At 50.5% G+C, this 19,437-nt stretch overlaps 1 protein-coding gene across 8 annotated transcripts in view; it reads left to right on the forward strand.

Annotated features, from left to right (window-relative positions):
* Csmd2 (CUB and Sushi multiple domains 2) overlaps positions 1 to 19,437 on the forward strand; it is a 576,074-nt gene that overhangs the window by 396,827 nt on the left and 159,810 nt on the right. For all 8 annotated transcript variants that reach the window (XM_042271897.2, XM_042271900.2, XM_042271904.2 and 5 more), the window contains 3 exons: positions 7,715 to 7,930; positions 9,087 to 9,275; positions 14,553 to 14,722. In XM_042271897.2, the coding sequence (XP_042127831.1) occupies positions 7,715 to 7,930; positions 9,087 to 9,275; positions 14,553 to 14,722 (575 nt within the window). The remainder of the gene's footprint in view (positions 1 to 7,714; positions 7,931 to 9,086; positions 9,276 to 14,552; positions 14,723 to 19,437) is intronic.

Here is a 19,437-nt window from a genome sequence, read left to right on the forward strand (position 1 = left end):
AGCACCTACGTGAAAAGCAGGACACGGTGTCTTTGTAATCTCAAAGCTGGGAAGGCAGAGGCAAGAGGCTCTCTGGGGCTCACCAGCCAGTCAACCCATCCTAATCCGTGAACCCGGGTCCAAGTAAGAGACCTCATCTCCAAAAACAGTATGGACAGCCATTGAGGAAGAGCACCTAGAATTAAAACCCTGGCCTCTACATACACACCTGCCCATGCACATACAGCTTCCCCATACACATGTACATCTATACACACACACACACACACACACACACACACACACACACACAGCTTTCTTCTTCCGGGGGCGATGCACGTTCATTTGCCTCTGTAGACATAGCCTGAGTGATTTTAACTATTTGAAAAGGAAAGTTAAAAACCCCATCAATAGCTCATCCTCGAAGCCACATGGATAGCAGCAATGGAAAGCCGTAATAGTTGAGCCTCTGGTAGGATGTGCCTTTAACAGAGATAATCCATAAAGGCAAAGACTGCTAGATTCAATTAAAATTTAAAAATTGATAGGATTTGTATTAAAAAAAAACCCTCCATGAAAATGCAAAGTCAATAGTAAATACGCAAAAACTATCTACGATGTATGTAATTGACTAAGGACTGCCGACCTGATGTGTAAAGAGCTCTTAAATTCTGTAGGAAAACTGCCCGGCCCATCGGCCTGAAAAATGAGCAGGCCTATAAACTAACACTTCATAATTGAAATACAAATTGAAAACACCAGCCCCACCAATAATTAAAGATGTGCAATTTCAGCCAGTAATGAAACAGTTGCCTTTCCCTGTGACATAAGGACGTCATTAATGCACTTGTGTGGTACAGACCCGGTTACACCTCCCTGCCTCCCTGCCTCCCTGCCTCCCTGCTGACCAGTGCAGACAGGTCTCGGCTTCTCCCAGCAGGGGTCCAGGAGTGGAAACCAGTGTGGCCTCTGTAGCCAGCAATTTCACTTACTGTAATTTACCTGAACACAAGTAATAAAACTGCATATTATCACAGAGCTGACAGAAACATTTTTTTATTATATCCAAAATAATTAAGAATTAGGGCTGAGAGATACCTCAGTTCATAACGTGCTTTCTCAGCAAGCGTGAGGAGCTGAGTTCAGATCTCCAGCACTCATGTGAAAAGCCTGGTGCAGCAGCACATGTCTGTAACACCAGAGCGGGGAAGCAGAGACACCAGGCTCCTTGGGACTTGCTGGCCAGCTGTTAACCTGATAAGCACCAGGTTCAGTGAGAGACCCTGGCTCAAAAAATAGTGTGGAAAATAATAGAGGAAGACATCAGTATCACCCCCGGGCTTCTGCACACATGGCACACGTGTACATAGTACACATACATACACACACACACACACACACACACGCACATACACACATGCACATACACACATGCACACACACAAATTAATTAGCTAATTAATTAAGAACTAGTGAGACTGGATAGATGACCCAAATTCAGAACCCACTTTAAGTGGCTCATGACTGCCTATAACTCCAGCTCCAGTGAATCTGACTCCATCTAGTGGTCCCCACAGGCACTACAGACATGTAGCATATAAACACACACATACTCACAAAACATGAAACAAACACAGAGTTGCAGCCACAGAATAAAATGCTATACAGCTACACAAAGGAATAATATAGGAAAGAATGTCTGTCGACCATTAGAGGTATGTCAAGAAGATGCTGAATAGCAAAGTATGCATCACCCCAAATATGTTAATTTTTAAAGCATGATCAAGGTTATTTGTATAGGAACTGATCTGCAGAGATCTACCCTACATGTTCATGCTAGCTGTCCTTTATTCTCATCTTCGGACTTCTTTTCTCATTAATGAGGAATATATTTCATGAACCACACTATCAGAATAAAGAAGAAAACTTGAAAGAAAGATCACTTCTATACATATCACATGTATTGAAATAGCCACGTTGGTATTCAAGGCCAACTCTGCTCAGGGCTGGGACTGCTCAGAGTTTTTCCATCAAGGCAAAAAAGAAAGAAAACATCTAGTAGTCAAGGCAACCCTGAGAAATACTAGAAAGCTAACTCCTATATTCAAGGTGTCCCATACCTGGGAACCTATGATCAGATTGATACATATTTCTATGTATTTGATACATATTTCTGATGTGTAAAGAGCTCTTAAATTCTGTAGGAAAACTGCCCGGCCCATCGGCCTGAAAAAATGAGCAGGCCTATAAACTAACACTTCATAATTGAAATACAAATTGAAAACACCAGCTTTGAGCTATGATCTGTCTATGATCATGTGAGTGTATGTCACTGTATTTCTGTGCATGTCTACCTAGAAGTCAGTCACTGCACTCATTGACTGACTATTTAACAAATGCTTGTTCAATGATGTAGACCCAGATCCCAGTGTACCACGACGAAGCAGACAAACAGTCATGGACACTGGATACAGGATACTAGGCAAGTGTCCTGGAGTTCAAATGTGAGTTTGTGTTCAAGGACATCCAGAAAGGAATTGGCTGGAATAAAAGGTCTGAATCAAAGAGAGGTGATGGTGAATGACCAGCTCTCCTTAGACCTTCTTCCTTAGAACCATGCAAAGGCTTCCCCTAACCTCTAGCATTGAGCCCCCAAATAAACCAGCCAGGGAAGCCCTGGGCTATAGCCAATCTCCTCAGCTGTCTGCTGAGTCCCAGCTACCCAGACCTTACCTCAGTTTCTAGAATTTGCCAGCATCAGGGGAGAGAAGACAGTCCCAAACTTTTAACCCCCACCTCCATAACATATCTGGAGGACTTTGAAGGACAGATCTCTGGTTCCCAGCACTCCGCCCCCTCCACTGGACACACCAGGAGCTACAGATCTGTTTGGCAGGATGAACTGAGAAGATCAGCCCACACCCTTGTCCTGGGCTCTGCTCCTAGGACTAGTTGGGCTAACAGACTCCTGGCTGCTTATTTGAGTTGCTCCCAAATAATCGGAAACCCAGCTGGGGAAAGTTGAACTTTATTCACAGTTGTTCAGCCGCCATATGGCAGGGTTTCTGGAGTCAGGGTCAGACCCAGCCTGGGAGAACCAGCTTAGGCCACCCGTCCTCAATAGGCCAATTACGGGAATGAAGTATTAGTGAAAAGCACAAAAGAGAGAGTTCTTCTATGTGGACACATTGAGAAGAGGAACAAAGGGATCCAATCTCTCTCTCTCTCTCTCTCTCTCTCTCTCTCTCTCTCTCTCTCTCTCACGCACACACGCACACACGCACACACGCACACACACACAGTGAGTACACCACTACTCCATGTCTGTCTTTGGAGACCTCACAAGAGCTACACAATCCTGGACAAGGTTTGGTCTCACCCATCACCGTGATCTCAGCTCCAGTCTCTCCTGCCAGATGACAAGTTCTCAGAACTGTGTGGGGTCTCTTTCCTGGAGATAAGAAGCCCCCAGCCCTTCCCCTCTCCCCACATGACATTCCCTCAGCATAAAATCAAAGTCAGCCCAGAGTGCTCTGTCTCAACGGTGCCATAGCCAAGTGTTGTAGTCTATTGCCACAGCACAGCATGTCTTTGGGTCACATGGGGGTGTGATAGTGAAGGGAATTAGCTTTGCAGGTGTCTATAGAGTGTGACCTTGAAGAGACCTCAGTGTTACTAGGAAAATAGGGTTCCTTCTTTAGGGTCCTTAATATCATTAATAAAAGAATTTAAAGGCAGACTCAGAAACTTGAGGACAATTGTATTACATTTCAAGGGGGGGGGGGGAACAACAGCAGGATGGACAAAATGAAAATCCAAGCAGCCCGAGGAAGGAGATGGAAAGAAAGTTGTGCCTTTTAGGCATGGAGGTCAAAAGCAGTGAGGAAGCCCAGAGTGTGTCAGAGAAAGCAGGTTTAGGATTCCGATCTGAGTTCACGGGACACAGGTTCTCCGGCTCTTGTGCCCCAGGACACAGGATTGCACCTGGACACTTGCTTAGAATAGAAATAGAGACAGCTTACCAAGTAGGAAAAAGCACTCCCAAGAATGGACGTGGGCTGAGGAAAAGGTCCCCAAAGCATCAGGCTGCATTGAACAGAGCCCTTTATAACTCTTCATAGTCCCTGCTTCGCACATCTGTATCACCACCACTGTCTCCTCCTCCTCCATCACCACCACCTCCACCACCACCTCCACCACCACCCCACCCCAACACCCTGTGAATGTTTTGTTCTGGTGGACAAAGCCCACTTCAAGGTGAGGAAAGGCTTCTGGGCTCCCTCTGCAAATGGGCTTCTTTGATGTGTTAATCCTGGCATTTTAGCCTCTGGTCCCTGTCCTCACTCCACACCAGCAGTGGCCTCTCTTAACCTAGAAGGTCACCGGGGGACCTGGAGGCCAGATTACCTGCTGAGTCCCGCTGTGTGCCAGGACTGCACTGGGAGCTCCACCGAGTGGCTCTCCCCGTTGAGTCTTACCCTGAGGACTAAGTGCCACCTGGGAGGGGAGTCTGCCATCCACCTATGGCGACTGCAGGACCCAAGCAGCTCTGGCTACTACCTTTGCACCTGGGCACAGACAGGCGGCCCCTGCAATTTCTGCCCTGTGCAGTTGCTCACGCCACTGTGTGCATCTGTCACAGCAAATAGGATTCAGACTCCAACTAGTACCACGTCTATTTCTGTGACAATGTCTTCATTTCTTCACAATGGCCAAAAAGCCCACAAGCAGTCAGCACAGCTGGGAAAGCCGAGGGCTTCAGCTGGGTTTGCTCATCCGCAGATTCCCAGCCAAATGTTCACTCCCCAGGAGAGGCTGTGTTTGCACGGTGGAGGGGCCGGGGCAGGCTAGTGTCTCATCCACTCGTTTCTGCCGGCCGCTCGGCTGGACCCACGTGTTCCCTCCGCGCATGCTCATACCTGTTTGCCGAGGGCTGTACCTACCCTCCCAGATGAACCCCTCCCATGCTTTTCATGAAGGTCCCCAGGCATGGTTGGTTGCTCACACACACACCCCCATCCCCACTGAGGTCACTCACTGTTGCTGTGACTCTTTCCTTCACCAAGCCAGATCTTCCTCAGCACTAAACACGGACATACGACCTTTATCCTTGAACACGTTGGTACGTGGGTGCATCTCGGTTACCTACATGTGGAGTATTTACGAACCATCACCCTAACCCTACCACCTCTTCCAGACTTCCCAACTCTCACAGAAACCCATACACTTGGGGATCCCCGACTCCTTCCCCTCCACAGGAAGACAAGAGCATGAAAACATTTTAAAATGCTTCAGCCTTAGTGGCTTGGATCCATCCACCATGTACCGAAAGTGCGTCTGTGATGGTGATGTGCCGAGGTGGCTCTTGTAGGTGCCTCCTGGTCAGTAGGACCTACTTAGCATGCAGATTGTGGCCCAGGAGGTCTGTAGAGAGGCGTTTCTCACAAGCTCCCAGGCCCATAGCCCACACAGAGAGTAGCAAAGGGACCCTGTCCTTGTCACACTACATGGCCCATGAATGTACTGGCTCGCGCATACGCTGACACATAGAGCCACAGAAACAGAAGTCAGGACGAACTCAGGAGCTGCACTGGTTGTTAATATCCTTCTGCTCCAGCAGCTTCCTCCCCACCCTCCCTCCATCCGCCACCTACTCTCTTCCTCTAGCCTGAGAGGCTGCATCCTGGAGGGGGGTGGGGGGGAAATGGGGCAGAATCGCCTCTGCAGTCAGGTGGCCTGGGTTCAGCTCTGCTATCTATGAGGAGGACCTTGGACAAATGACTTCATCTCTTTGTGCCGTCTTTTCCCTGGGTCTAAAATGGAGATGGAGCAGGTCGCACCCACGGTTTAGGGTAACTGGCAGATCCATTTCTACAGCTTCACTTCCAGCTGCCTAAGTGCTGGCCTCAGAGCAAGCAAAACAGAGAAAGAAAAAAAAAAAAGTGGCACCAGGGATGTAGCACTCAGTGAAGGGATATTATTGCTTTTACTTTGCCTTACACTTTAAACCTCCTTCCCAAACTCTGACACTGGGTAGGTGCCACGGATGTGTGTCTTTATGCAAACCGACACAGATGCATCTCCACTGTTGTCCAAGGGTGCCCACATCCCCCCTCTTCCCACTTTCCAGTTCTCTTTGCTGCCCCTGCCCCTCCTCCACCTCCCCTCTCTGATGCTGCGAAACTCTCCTAAACATGCTAGTCCAAGCTGAGGGCTTCAAATGCCACCTTCGACTGGTGACCCTCAGATCCACCACTCAAGTCCCACCCGAGTCCCAAACTCCTGAATCTTCCTTCAGCTGCTCACTCGAAGCTCAGCTGCTGCCCAGGCTGGGTCCAAGGCCAGCGCCGCTGTTCTGCCCTCTGCTGCAGCTGCATGGCTTCAGACCCAAGCACTCCCAGCCACCTCTTTGTCCCCTTTGCATGGCGCCTGCTGTTGCTGCCAGCCCACCTGCCTGGAGTCCTCATCCACCTCCTGCTCTTGCCGCTGATGCCAAGCCCCACCACTCTGGTCCAGTGCGAGCAGCCACCCTCGTAACTGACTTCTCTGCCTCCCTCCTCTCTCCAACTCCATCGTCCTCATGACCACCATCTTGCTACAGCCAAGGCCTGGCCTGTGCTGGGAGAGGGCAGCTCTCTTGTGGGCTCCGTCCCCAGCTTCAGGTCCAGGTGCTTCTCCTAAGCATGCCCAACTGCTGCTCAGCTCTGGATACCACGGCTGCTCTGTCCCCAGAGACAGGCCGGTCCCCTACCAGGGACAGTCTTCCTTGTCTTAAACTATTGAATGGCTGTGCATCCTTCCAACTCAAGTATTCTCTTCTTTGCAAAGCTGCCCCACACGCCTCTCTTTCGGTTATACTTTTTTCCCCCTGAGACAGGGTTTCTCTGTATAGTTTTGGTGCCTGTTCTAGATCTCACTAAGTAGACCAGGCTGGTCTTGAACTCACAGAGATCTGCCTGCCTCTGCCTCCTGTGTGCTGGAATTAAAGGCATGTGCTACCGCCACCTGGCCCAGCTACACTTTTTAACAAATTACTTATTTATGTGTGCATGCTTATGTGAGTGCATGTATGAATACTGGTACATATGAGTGTGGAGACCAGAGGACAGCTTTGATGTTGTTCCACAGAGCCATCCACCTTGCCTTTATGAGACAGGATCTCTCACTGGCCTGGGGTGCGCAGGCGGGGCTAAGCTGGCTGGCCAGTGAACCGCGGGGTGGGGGGTGGGGGGTCAGCCTGTGTCTGCCTCCCCAGCTGTGGGATTAACAAACACAAAAAAAAACCCACACACACAGCTTGTTTACAAGGGTTCTGTGGATCAACTCAGGTCCTCACAGCAAGCCTTTGATTGACTGAGCCATCTCCCTCATCCCTCTTCCTGCTGTAGACCGCTGTCTAGGCACCCATGGCAGGCTGATCTACATTCAGACTAGCATCTATCCTCTGACCGCAGCCGTTTTTTAAAACACGTTGGCCTTCCCCTCCTCCTCACCCTGGGTCCTTACCCACGGTACAGACTCCGTAACTGTCCCCTTGCAAGTGCTGACCGCCAGAATGAGGCGCTTGTGTCTGGCCACCGGCCCACCCCAGCATGGGCCTCTGCTCTCCTGCCCACCCCAGCATGGGCCTCTGCTCTCCTGCCCACCCCAGCATGGGCCTCTGCTCTCCTGCCCACCCCAGCATGGGCCTCTGCTCTCCTGCCCACCCCAGCATGGGCCTCTGCTCTCTCTGCAGGTGTGTTCTTCACCTTCCACACCTTCCACCTGGAGAGCGGCCATGATTACCTCCTCATCACTGAGAATGGCAGCTTCTCCCAGCCCCTGAGGCAGCTGACGGGTTCGAGGCTGCCAGCACCCATCAGCGCCGGGCTCTATGGCAACTTCACCGCCCAGGTCCGCTTCATCTCTGATTTCTCCATGTCCTATGAAGGATTCAACATCACCTTCTCAGGTAATGAGTGTGACCGTCCCTGGGGAAAAGAAACCAGGGAACCATTCTCCCCACCCCCACCCCCACCCTCACCCCCGTGTAGCTCTCCGGTCTTGGGATGACTGACTTCAATACTGCAGCCAGAGATACTTAGCTTAAACCCAAGGAAGAACTTCCCAGGAATGGTCTTGGCATGGATTAGTAGGTTCATTCTCTGACTCACTGAACGTGACCACCCAGATGGCTGAACTAGAGGATTTCCTAGACGTCCCTTCCGGCTCTCCTTGCTTCATAGTCTCCTCTTGGCTCACTTCTACTGGTCTACAACCCCCATTACAGAAGGAAAGAGTTGAGAGTTAGGGTATCAATGTTTGAGTCTCATTTAGCATCAGCATCAATGCTAATTTTAGACCAATGTGTATTTCGCTCTGTATTGGGGAATCCTTCAAAGAAAGCTCTTGGCATTCAGAGAGACTAGGGCTTTACTCCATCACCTCTGTCTCCAGCACCCTCATCCTGGTACTCAAAGGCTTCCTGCATCAGCAGGACAGAGGGGCTTCCTCCTTGGCTGGGTCTCATTTTAGTGTCTTGCTACCCTCTACATAGAAGCCCCAGGTCACCTGCCTGGGCAGGCTTGGCCAGCAGGACCCTCATCTCCACTGTACAGAGCGCTGGGCATCGAGAGAAGTCACTTTCATGCTGTCACTAAAGACATCATGCAGGGCCTTGGCCCATCATTCCCACCCGCCATTGGTCTCGAAGCCAGCCTCACCCAGAGGAAACTTTGAGAGAGGCATTTGGAGTCAGGATGCTAGTGCAAGTTGCCTGAAGCAGGGTCACAGACTCTGACCCTTGAAAATGGCTGATTGTGTCGAGCTGGTTAGTAATGCCTGGAGAGAAAGTGCCAGAGCATCTGCCAGCCCAGGTCTCGGGGTTCAAATGGAACCAAAGGAACAAGGAGGGGAGAGAGGACCCTCAGAAGTTCTCCAAGAATCTGAGCCCCAGTAATGAGGGTTCCCAACATTTCTCTTGACCTCAGCCCTCAGGATGACTCTTCTCCCACACTTGTTGAGGGCTAGCATGCTACAGTCTCTGTCTTCATTTCTGGTCCTTTCCCCGGCACTGTGGCTGTCCCCAACTTCTCTGTGCCTAACACTCCCATGGCTTTCCTTTGCAGAATATGACCTGGAGCCCTGTGAGGAGCCTGAGGTCCCAGCCTACAGCATCCGGAAGGGCTTACAGTTTGGTGTTGGCGACACCTTGACCTTCTCCTGCTTCCCCGGGTACCGTCTGGAGGGCACGGCCCGCATCACGTGCCTGGGGGGCAGACGGCGCCTGTGGAGCTCGCCTCTGCCAAGGTGTGTTGGTAGGTGGTCACGTGCTTTCATTCTGTTTCACTTAACGGGGTGTGAGGTGGGGGGTTGGGGGGGCGTTGCACCCAACCGGGAGGCTAACGGGCCTGGGTCTGAGATCAGCAGAGTTACACTTACCTACAGGGGGATGTTGGACGTGCACCCTAAGTATCTCTGCGAGATGCAGAGGAATCTGCTCTACAGCCTGACCTGGCCTTTGCTAAGCAGTTCCAGTAGGCTCCAGAATGCTCACCCCAGCCATTAGCACAGGCCGCTGCCTTCAGATGCCTCTTACGAAGCTTGATAGCTGCGGCCTAGTGGAAGAGGCACAGCCATTGCCCAATAGGAGTCCCAATCCAGCTTCACATGGGGTGTCTGATCTAGGAAAAATCCCTAGGAAGACCCTCCAGCCAGCCAGGGAGAGGAAAGGCAGGAGCTGGGATCAGTTATGATGCATCTAATACACCCTAGTCCAGCTTCTAGCTCCGGGAGATGCAAAAAGTGAACAGCACAGAGAGGGGATCCCCACCCCTCACAGTGGGGAACACCCTGGAAACACATAGGCACATACTGTGTATGCAGGACTGAGAAGCACAGAGGAAAGTCACTCAGCAGAGAAAGTGCCAGAGCGAGGCTGCTGCTTTGTGAAGGTGGGCAGGAGGGGCATTTTAGTAGAGATAGGGAGGAGCTGGACATGAGGAGACAGAGTGGCCAGGCCTCAGCCAGGAGGCTGCACCCAGTCAGCTGCGTGCAGGCGGCAGAGCAACCAGAGAAGTGAGGAGGACAGGGAGCGGGCGGGGCGTTGGCACCAGGCTGGCCTACGTTCTTGCCAGAGTCCAAAAGAAGGTTAATCGGGGCTCTGGGCCCAGAGGGAGTGGGGAGTGTGGTGACAGGCTAGGAGGGGGGACAGTTGCTACTGTGGGTGGTTTATAAGGCTGGAGACCCTGTTTGCTGGATGCTCCCAGTGCAGGGGTGAGTAGGACACAGGGTGGGTTAGTGAAGTACTCGCCATGCTCTCAGGCAGCCACAGAGAGAGCTCTCAGCAAACATACGGAACAGATCAAAGTAGCACCACATCCACTGGAAGAGGAGGCAGCATCTCCAAAGCCCCTGAGCTGCGAAGGATGTGGCTCAGCGGTAGAGAGCTTCCCTGGCATGCAGGAGGTCCCCAGTTCAATCCTGACGTGGGGAAGAAGAGAGAGAGAGACAGAGGACGAAGGAGGGAGGAGAGAAGAAGAGAAGAAGAAAGGGAGGGGAGAGGAGAGGGAAGGAGAAAAAACAGAAGACAGAGGAAGGCTGGGGCAGTAACTCAGCCAGCAAAGTCCTTGTCTTGTAAGCATGAGGACCCGAGTTCAATCCCCAGCCCCACAGAAAAGAGCCAAGCATGGTGGCACACACTTGTGAGCCAGCACTGAGAAGGCAGAGTTGAGTGGATCCCCGGGGCTGCCTGGCCACCCAGCTTGTCATCTTGGCAAGCTCCAGGTTTATTGGACCCTGATCTCAAAAACAAAACAAGGTGGACAGTAGAGCTGACGTTGTCCACTGGCTTCCACACGTATACCCACGCAAGTGCACAAACACACAAAAACAAGAAAGAAAAGGAAAGGCTGATGAGGTCAGCCCTGCCCTGGCAGCTCCATGGCGCCCAGGGCTCTGCAGAGGACGACTGACCTGGCTGCCAGGATGGGCTCTGCCCTGCTGAGCAGGCACACAGAGATCAAAGGCACGTCTCTGCTCTGCTCTGCCAATTACCAAACTATTAGCACCAGCAGACCCTTCTGCCAGCTTCCTCATTTACAAAGTGGAGATAACCACATCTGACTCGTTCTAGATGAGGTGACATCCTTTCCATAAGCCAGGGGCAACCACATACTTGTCATTTTGCCAATAACATTTTTATCATTTTCTTTGTGGATTAACGACTTGCCATTACTTTGTCAATAATCTTTTACAAAATTCAGAGGGGGAAGCAGTCAGACAAAAAGCTGCCACAGAACTCACCCTGGGGAAGGTCAGGCCAGACCTGACCACCAGCAGCTGGAAAAACCCCTTCCGTGAGAGAGGCTTGGAGAGAGTTTGCCTCCAGTGGGGTTCTCCAGGCCCCCAGATGCTTGCTCCCGCCAAAGCGCCTGCCTCGCCAGTCTCGTTCCACCAACTCATCCTTTAACTCATTATTCCAATTACTGTTTGTTCATGACACCACACAATATTTTCATTATTACATTTGTCTTCTGTTTCACATGGCATTAATAACGCAGCAGCAATTATAATCACCTCTAATTACAACCGGCCCTGCAGCAGAGACACCCGCCAGAGTTATGGCGGGCCTGCCCACCCTGAGGGGTGCTCTCACTTGCTACCCTTCACGGGAGGTGTCACTGAGATGATTTAGCCCACTCTGTGCCAGCCACGGAGGATACAAACAGCCCTGAGCTCTAATTCGTGGTATGACAGGGTGATCCAGCCCCGGACTTCAGGGGCTCCTGCATTTGATGTCAAAGAGACAGCCTTGACCCTGGGAGGGGACCCCAGTCTACAGCAAGAGATATGGCCCTGTCCTTGGAAGACCCTGAGCAATGGAGAAGACCTAACCCTCTGTCTCAGGAGCCCCAGACTGATGGATAAGATACAGCCCCTGCCCTGCCCTTACCAAGACCTCCTCTGACAGGGGTGACAGAAGTCACAGATGTCTGAATCAGCGGCGGCACTTCCCTGGGCATGTGCCTGTTTGTTTCTCTGGAACACTGGTTTGTTTCCATTTACGCCCGTGTTTGGCTTCCTGTGGCATCTGCTCATCTCCCCTGCCTCTTTGGAAATGCTCCCAGAAACAAATGTCACACTCCTTCCTTCTCTTGTCCCTTCTCTGGTGCCTAGAACCAAGCAAAGCTCTGGCAGGGAGTCAGGGATCTCTCACTGGGTAGGAAGTCAGGGATCTCTCACTGGGTAGGGAGTCAGGGCTCTCTCACTGGGTAGGGAGTCAGGGCTCTCTCACTGGGTAGGGACCGGCAACCTCTGAGGCGAGCAGTCCCTCTACCTTTCTTACCTATGTGCTGGGTGTAGGGGAGAGATGGGAGGGCCTCACTAGGCTGGAGACCGGACAGAAAGCTGGTGTGCAGGAAGCTGAGGCTGGGAAGGCAGTCTAAAGTTCTGCCGAAAGCCCTGTTTGGAGAAACCAGCTGTCCTGATCTGGGCAAGGGGATTTCGGAACAATAAGGGCACTGTGAACCTGAACAGCAAAGAGCTTACCGCAAGATTCCCGACAGTCCAGAGCAGGCGGGACTCCACGCCCAGTGGAGGCAGACAAGCTGGAATCCAGAGGAAGGAGGACAGAGTGAAGGCCCACGGGCTTGACCACTCCCTCCGTGTTCACCTGTTTCACACGTCAGACGTTACACACTTATTCTCTAGTCTCGGGAGGACATGCTTACAATCCAGATAAGGAGCCCAAGGTTCAGAGAGCTGATACAACTTGTCGGCCTCGAAAGTCTTTCCATCCCGCTCACCTCATGCCTCTGCCTAGGTGGAGGGAGAGGGTGGGTGGGAAGTCCAGAGATGGCAGGGCACTGCCGCAGATAGACCGAGTCACCGTGTTAAACTGTGCACAGCCTCGGCAGCGCCCCCAAGCCACACCCTCATCGAAGGGTACCCAGAAAATACGCAGGCTAGAAAGATGCTTGCTGAAATCGTCAGCAGCCGCTGCCCCCAGGGTGTCCACCCACCTTGACCCTCCAGTTTTATACCCTGCTTTGGAACATTCATCTGATATTTTGTCACTTTGCTCGCCCACTGAGTTTCAGGCACCCCAGGCCCCCTGTCTCCTTCAAGATAAACAAACAAGGTCTTATGCAAAGTCTTGGGAAACTAAAGCAGAGAATAGAACAGGGATGGGGAACAGAGCCCATTGAAACGTAGAGACTTGGTAGCGGGACACAGCCACCTCCTTCAAAGAACTAAGAGAAGCTCTGGGGACCAAGACTCGGCCCTGAAGGTCTCCACGTGCCCCGTGGGTGTCGTCTACCCCACTCCCAGCTTAGGGCGACTAGAACCAACTAATGGCCTCTTAGTGGACTTGAAGGTCCTTCCGGCCAAGAGTAAGGGCCCAGAGCAGCAGCAGGGGAAAGGAGACGTGCCACCAGCCACCACAGAGACGTGCTCCAAACCTCCCGTCTGTCCAGACATGTAATGAGCCTGCCATCTGGACTCCTGTTTCCACCCTTCTGGAACCTGGCTATTTTTAGCTCCATGCCTCTACTGAGATCCGTGTATAGCCGCATTCCTCCATTCATCCGTTTATTTGACCAACATTTATCTTATGGCTATGGGCCTTCGAAATGCACAGCTTCTTCAAGCCCTGGCCCTCATGTGGCTCATAGTTGGGGTAGGAGATGAATGCAAATGGCAAGGCAAGCAGGGAGCAAGGTGGCAGGTACCTCGACACAGGGGTCACAGATGGGAGCCTCACAACCAGTGACCCTAGAGAGCCCACGCTGCAGGCTCGCTAGCCGGGCCTTGCCACCAAGTCTGAGCTAGTCAGGCGCTGCCCATGTGTAGAAGGGATGTCGCTATGACAATCCCCAAAGAATCATAAGACAGCGGAGGAGATGGAAATACTAACAAGTCAAGTAGACTGTGATGCCTGCTCTAAATACAGGCGTGAGAACAGTAGGAAAGACTGTTTCTGCAGGGCAGGAAACAGGTTTCCAGAGCTAGGGTGGTTTTAATGGCTGCCAGATGAAGCTGGGTTTTGATAAGCTAGTGCTAAAACTTTCTCAGAGCCCCAGAACCCTACCTAACACGGGCCCCAGGAGGCGGCATTTCCAGCCCATCCTCTTTCTGGATGGATACTAGGTGTAAGCAGCCACATTCAGGTTCCTGTGTCTACACTAGGGAAGAAGGCCTGTGCTTGCACGTTGGGTCTGGTGTTTGTGACTCTTGGCCGGCATGGCCCTGGCTGCCTCTCTCTCTAGCATCCTTCTGTTGTTATGATACCGTGCAGACAGGTGGGGGGGGGCAGTGCTTTATAAACTAACAGTGAAAGAGAAGGATGTCCCATGGTGTGACTTCTGTTTCTAGGGCAGAGACAAGCAGAGCAAGAGAGATGGAGGAGGCAGGCAGAGCTGCGGGGGAGCTGGTGCTGTTAAAAGTTTGGTAGGCTGTCCTGGAGACAGACAGACAGACAGGCAGACAGGCAGGCAGGCAGACAACCTTGTCACCCCTGTGAGGTTATGCAGAGATGCAGTAGCCTTTTGTGTGAGTGGGTTAATCTGTGGATATTACAATTGTCGTTCCAGCGGAGTGTGGGAACTCAGTCACGGGCACTCAGGGCACTTTGCTGTCCCCCAACTTTCCTGTGAACTACAATAACAATCACGAATGTATCTACTCCATCCAGACCCAGCCAGGGAAAGGGATTCAACTTAAAGCCAAGGCATTTGAACTCGCGGAAGGAGACCTCCTCAAGGTAATGACAGTTGATTTCATGCAGTGTGTGGGGAACAGTGTGCAAAGTGTGGCTACCTCCCCATCTGTCCCCGTGTGGGTGGCCCAGACCTCCCGCTTCCACCTGAGTTCCGATGGACAGCCTCCCCTGGGAAAAAGTGTGTGGCCTTAGTGTTGGCTTAGGAACTGTCTGCTCTTACAGATGTGAGTTAACCACATGGTAAAATACTGGGAGAGAGCTCAGCGGGTAAAGCGCCTGCTGTGTGAACATAAGGAGTTTGGATCCCCCAAACCCATGTGTAAAGCCAGCATGGCGGTCACAGCTGTAATTCTGGCCAGCTAGTCTAGCCAGTCAGTAAATTCTAGGTTCTGTGAGAGACCCTGTCTCTAAAAATAAGTGTAAAAGCTACAGAGATTGACACCTAACATCATCCCCACATACACAGACACACAAGTACATACACATGGAGACTTTTGAAGCTGGGCTAAATGCATTTTGTGTTATATTGTTACAAGCTTATGGGGGCAGGGAGTGGAATGTGGAAGTTTGAATGTAAGTAGCCCCCGTAAGCTCACAGAGGGTGGCACTAATAGGAGGTGTGGCTTTGTTGAAATACTTATGGCCTTGTTAGAGGAGGTGTGTCACTGTGGGGGTGGACTTTGAGGTCTCCTATATGTTCAAGCCACGCCCAGTGTCTCAGTTCACTCCCTGTTGCCTGTGGAATCAAGGCAGCTCCTTCCGCTGCACCATATCTGCCTGCATGTCACCGAGTCCCACCATGATAATGGACTGAATTTCTGAAACTGTAAACCAGCCAATGAAATGTTTTCCTTTATACGAGTTGCCATAGTCATGGTGTCTCTTCACAGCAATAGAAACCCTAACCATGGACCATGACCTTAAATCTGAACAATTAATTGTTTGGTTTGGTTTTGTCGTCAGCTTGACACAAGCTGGAGGTAAATGAGAAGAGGGAACCACAACCGAGGAAATATGTCTGCACACTGGCCTGTAGGAGAGCCTGCGGGCATTGTGTTAATGGTGTGTTGACTCGACGCCCACTGTGGACAATGCCTCTCTGGGGCAGGTCGTCCTACAGCGTAAACAAAAGCGAGCTGAGCTGGGCGGGAAACACACCAGTAAATAACCTTCCTCCATGGGGTCTGTTGAGTTCCTGCTTCCAGGTTCCTGCCTTGTTCCCGTCCTGACTTCCCTCAGTGGTGGGTTGATGTGGGGGTGTGAGATGAAATCAATCTCCCCAAGTTGCTTTTGGTCATGGCATCCTATAACAGCATTAGAAACCCTAAGTAAGATTGTGTGTGTGTGTGTGTCTCTGTGTGCTTTGTGTGTGTGTGTGTATGTATATATGTATATATATGATATGTGTGTGGTGTGTGTGCGTATACGTACATATATGTTGTGGGTATACATGTTGCATTTGTAATGTGTTATGGGCATACATGTCCACGAATGAATACGTGTATGTATATATTGTGTGGTACATGCATAAGTACACATTTGTACATGTTTTATGTAGTGTCTGTGTATATGTGTATATAAATATTGTGTGCCTGAGTACTGTTTTGTGTATAGTATATGTGTATATGTTATGTGTATGGTGTATGTGTAAGTACATGTTGTGTATACATGTTGTATGCATGAATGCATGTGTGTAGTGTATGTGTATGTGTATGTTATGTGTGTACATGTTTGGGATATGTAGTGTATATATATGTGTGTGTATATACATGTATATGTGTTTATATTGTTGGAGTATGTGGTGTCAATGTGTGAGCATATGATGTGTGTGTGCACACACTTTCTTACATACGTTTCCACATGTATGTGAATCTATGTGTCTGGTCTGCTCACTTGCATCTGCACCATGTGCCTGCATGCTTTGTGCACATATGCTGCATATGCCCTGCGCATGCAGCAGCATCCGTGTGCTGTGACATTGAGTGTCTACAGGCCGAGGGAAGTGAGCTCATTAGGGAAAGAAGTGGCAGGACTCAGATGACAGAGGGAGTTGTTATGAGCCGAGAGACATCTGTCTTGGGTTTCTTTGTGTGTGCTTAAGTGGCTGTCACTGATCATGTGAGGGGCATCCGTGTGTGGGTAATAAGCAGCTGAACTTGGAGATGGGCTGAAGAACTGCAGTGATAAAGTGGATTCCACGGCAACATCCCCGGGTTCAGTCATTTCGTCCTAAGCCGAGGAACTGGACCAGCTTCTCCTAACACGACTCGTCTCAGCAGCTGGAGAGACACGAACATGAGGAGCGTTCAGAACAACCGAAGGCCGTCACTCCAGGAAGGATAAAGAAGAGCCATTAAAGTGTTTCTGTCCACTTGGTCCACGGACCCATCCCTGGAGCCTGTGCACTCACTCTGTCTCTCTCTCTTATTCACACACACGCACACATACACGCACACACACATGCTCACGCGCGTACACACACACATATACATGCGCACACGCAAACGCGCGCACACACACACACACACACACACACACACACACACACACACGCACACAAGATAGTATTAGTGTGTTTCATGCAGTTGACTGATCCGCCAAACCTGAGGCCTGTCCGTTCTCCTGTGTGTATGACTCCTAACCTGCTCATTACCCTAAAAACTAAAAGTCCCCTGAAGTTTGGATGAGGTCACATGTCTGGGTTTCCTGTTGCCAACTCACTCTTTTTGTTATGGTCCCTGAAGTCGATCTTCCTGCCACCCTGACATGAGCAAGACAGGAGGGGCCTTAAAACACAGTCGTACAGAAAGACAACTCACAGATCAAGTTATCAGAGGACGCACGTGCACACAATACAGTGTGCACAGGTTCCCGTCAGGACAGCTAGAGGCAAGTGGAGAAAGTTGGAAATCAGGCAAGGGTGCCTTTCGTGTACAACGTAAAGGAATTTCTGAACAGATATAAAAACACAGGCTCATCCAGTTCTCAGTTCTCGAGGCCCGGAGACTGTAAGCCCAGGAACACGGTGCTGCAACTGAGGAGAGCTGCATTGCTTCATTGTATCATAGCAGAGAGCATCCCGTGATGATTCCTGGCCTGTGAATTAAGTGTCGTAGATTCCAAGGGAGGGCTGGGGAGGTGGCTCAGTGGGTAAAGTGTTCCCACACAAGCATGAAGACCCCCAACACCATGCAAAAAGCACGGGCTCGCAAAACCAGCCCTGGCGAAGTGGAAGCCAGGGGATCCCCGGGGCTCTCTGGCCAGCCATCTTAGCCTAGCCATTGAGCTACATGACCCAAAGAGACTTATAGCAGAGGGCAAGGCACATGGCTCCTGAGGAACAACACCCAAGATTGACCTCTGGCCTACACACCATGTAATGTATACCCCATGCACCCACACCCATATATACCCACCCACACCTGCACAGACATAAATTTTTTTGAAAAGGAGCATCCATGCGCAGCAGAAGACAAGGCCATTATTGGGACAAGATCTCAGTCCTCGTCACTGTTAAGCATGAGCGCTAGGCTTGAGAGACAACAGAGCCCTGATTCTCTCCTGACATAACATCCTGGCTCTTGTTGGTACTCCAGGGAAAGACCATTAAGAGTTGTCAGACTCGGTTAGAGAATGAGCTGCCACCATCCCCAACACCCCTCTACCGGAAACGCTTCTCCATGCTGGGGCACTTTGGGGCACAGCCCCTTTGCTGTCCCTTAGAATGTAGGGGGGGTGTTTGTATTCTCCATTTCCATTCTCCCTCTACAATGATGTGCCAACAAGGAAATTAACCAGCTATGTGTGAATATTCAGATGAGAAGGGGACCTGTCTGAGAGATCAGAGCTAATTGCCCCTCTGTGTGCCACAAAGAACAGAAACATACTTTTAAAGCTCCTAATTGGTATTCTTCACAGGGCTTGAGAGAATATTGTATTTATGGCACAAAATAGGCAATAATGAAAACAGAGCTATCTCCGATGAGGAAAGATTGGATGGAGATGAAAAACATGATCATCCAATTAAAACACCGAATGGAGACAATGGAGGGAGGTGGTAACACAGAAAAATGAAATCAGCTCATTACGGGACGCTCCTGAGAACATCTCCACATCTCAAAAGGAAATGAAGAAGAGGATTCTTTTGTATTAATGAAATGTTCAATCATTCCACAATAAAACTTGATGTGCCAAATAACATGGCTACTAGAAATATAAAATATACATTAATAAAGTTGGTCATTGTGGGGTTTCCAGGGAAAATTCTAATACACCTCTGTGAGTCTCTGACATATCACCCACATGAAAAATAAATAAGGGCTTGGTGACTTTATACCATGACAGAATAAACCCAAAGAGAGGAGGAGAAAGACACCTGTTTGTCTGCTTGCTTGTGTCGGAGAGTCTCCAGGTGGAGCACCCCAACTCTCCATCCTCCTGCCCCAAGCTGGGATGGCAGGCATCTGTACACTCAGACTGGGAAAGATGGTTTCGAAGGAAGAGCAGAAACTGGGCTTGATGATTCAAGTTTGTGATTCCAGTACCCGGGAACCGAGCAGGAAGAATGTCATGAGTTCAAGAACAGCCTCAGCTACCCAGTGAGTTCCAGGCCAACCTGAGCTACACGATAAGATCCTGTCTCAATCAATCTATCAGCCAAATAAGGAAGTTAGTAGGAAGAAACTTTCAAAAGAGACTAATAACCCTGGCAAGACTGATCAAAAGAGGAAGGGGCAGGTGTAAAACACTCGGTGAAG

The sequence above is a fragment of the Peromyscus maniculatus genome, chromosome 2 (genome assembly GCF_049852395.1).
Source record: "Peromyscus maniculatus bairdii isolate BWxNUB_F1_BW_parent chromosome 2, HU_Pman_BW_mat_3.1, whole genome shotgun sequence".
NCBI classification, from domain to species: domain Eukaryota; kingdom Metazoa; phylum Chordata; class Mammalia; order Rodentia; family Cricetidae; genus Peromyscus; species Peromyscus maniculatus.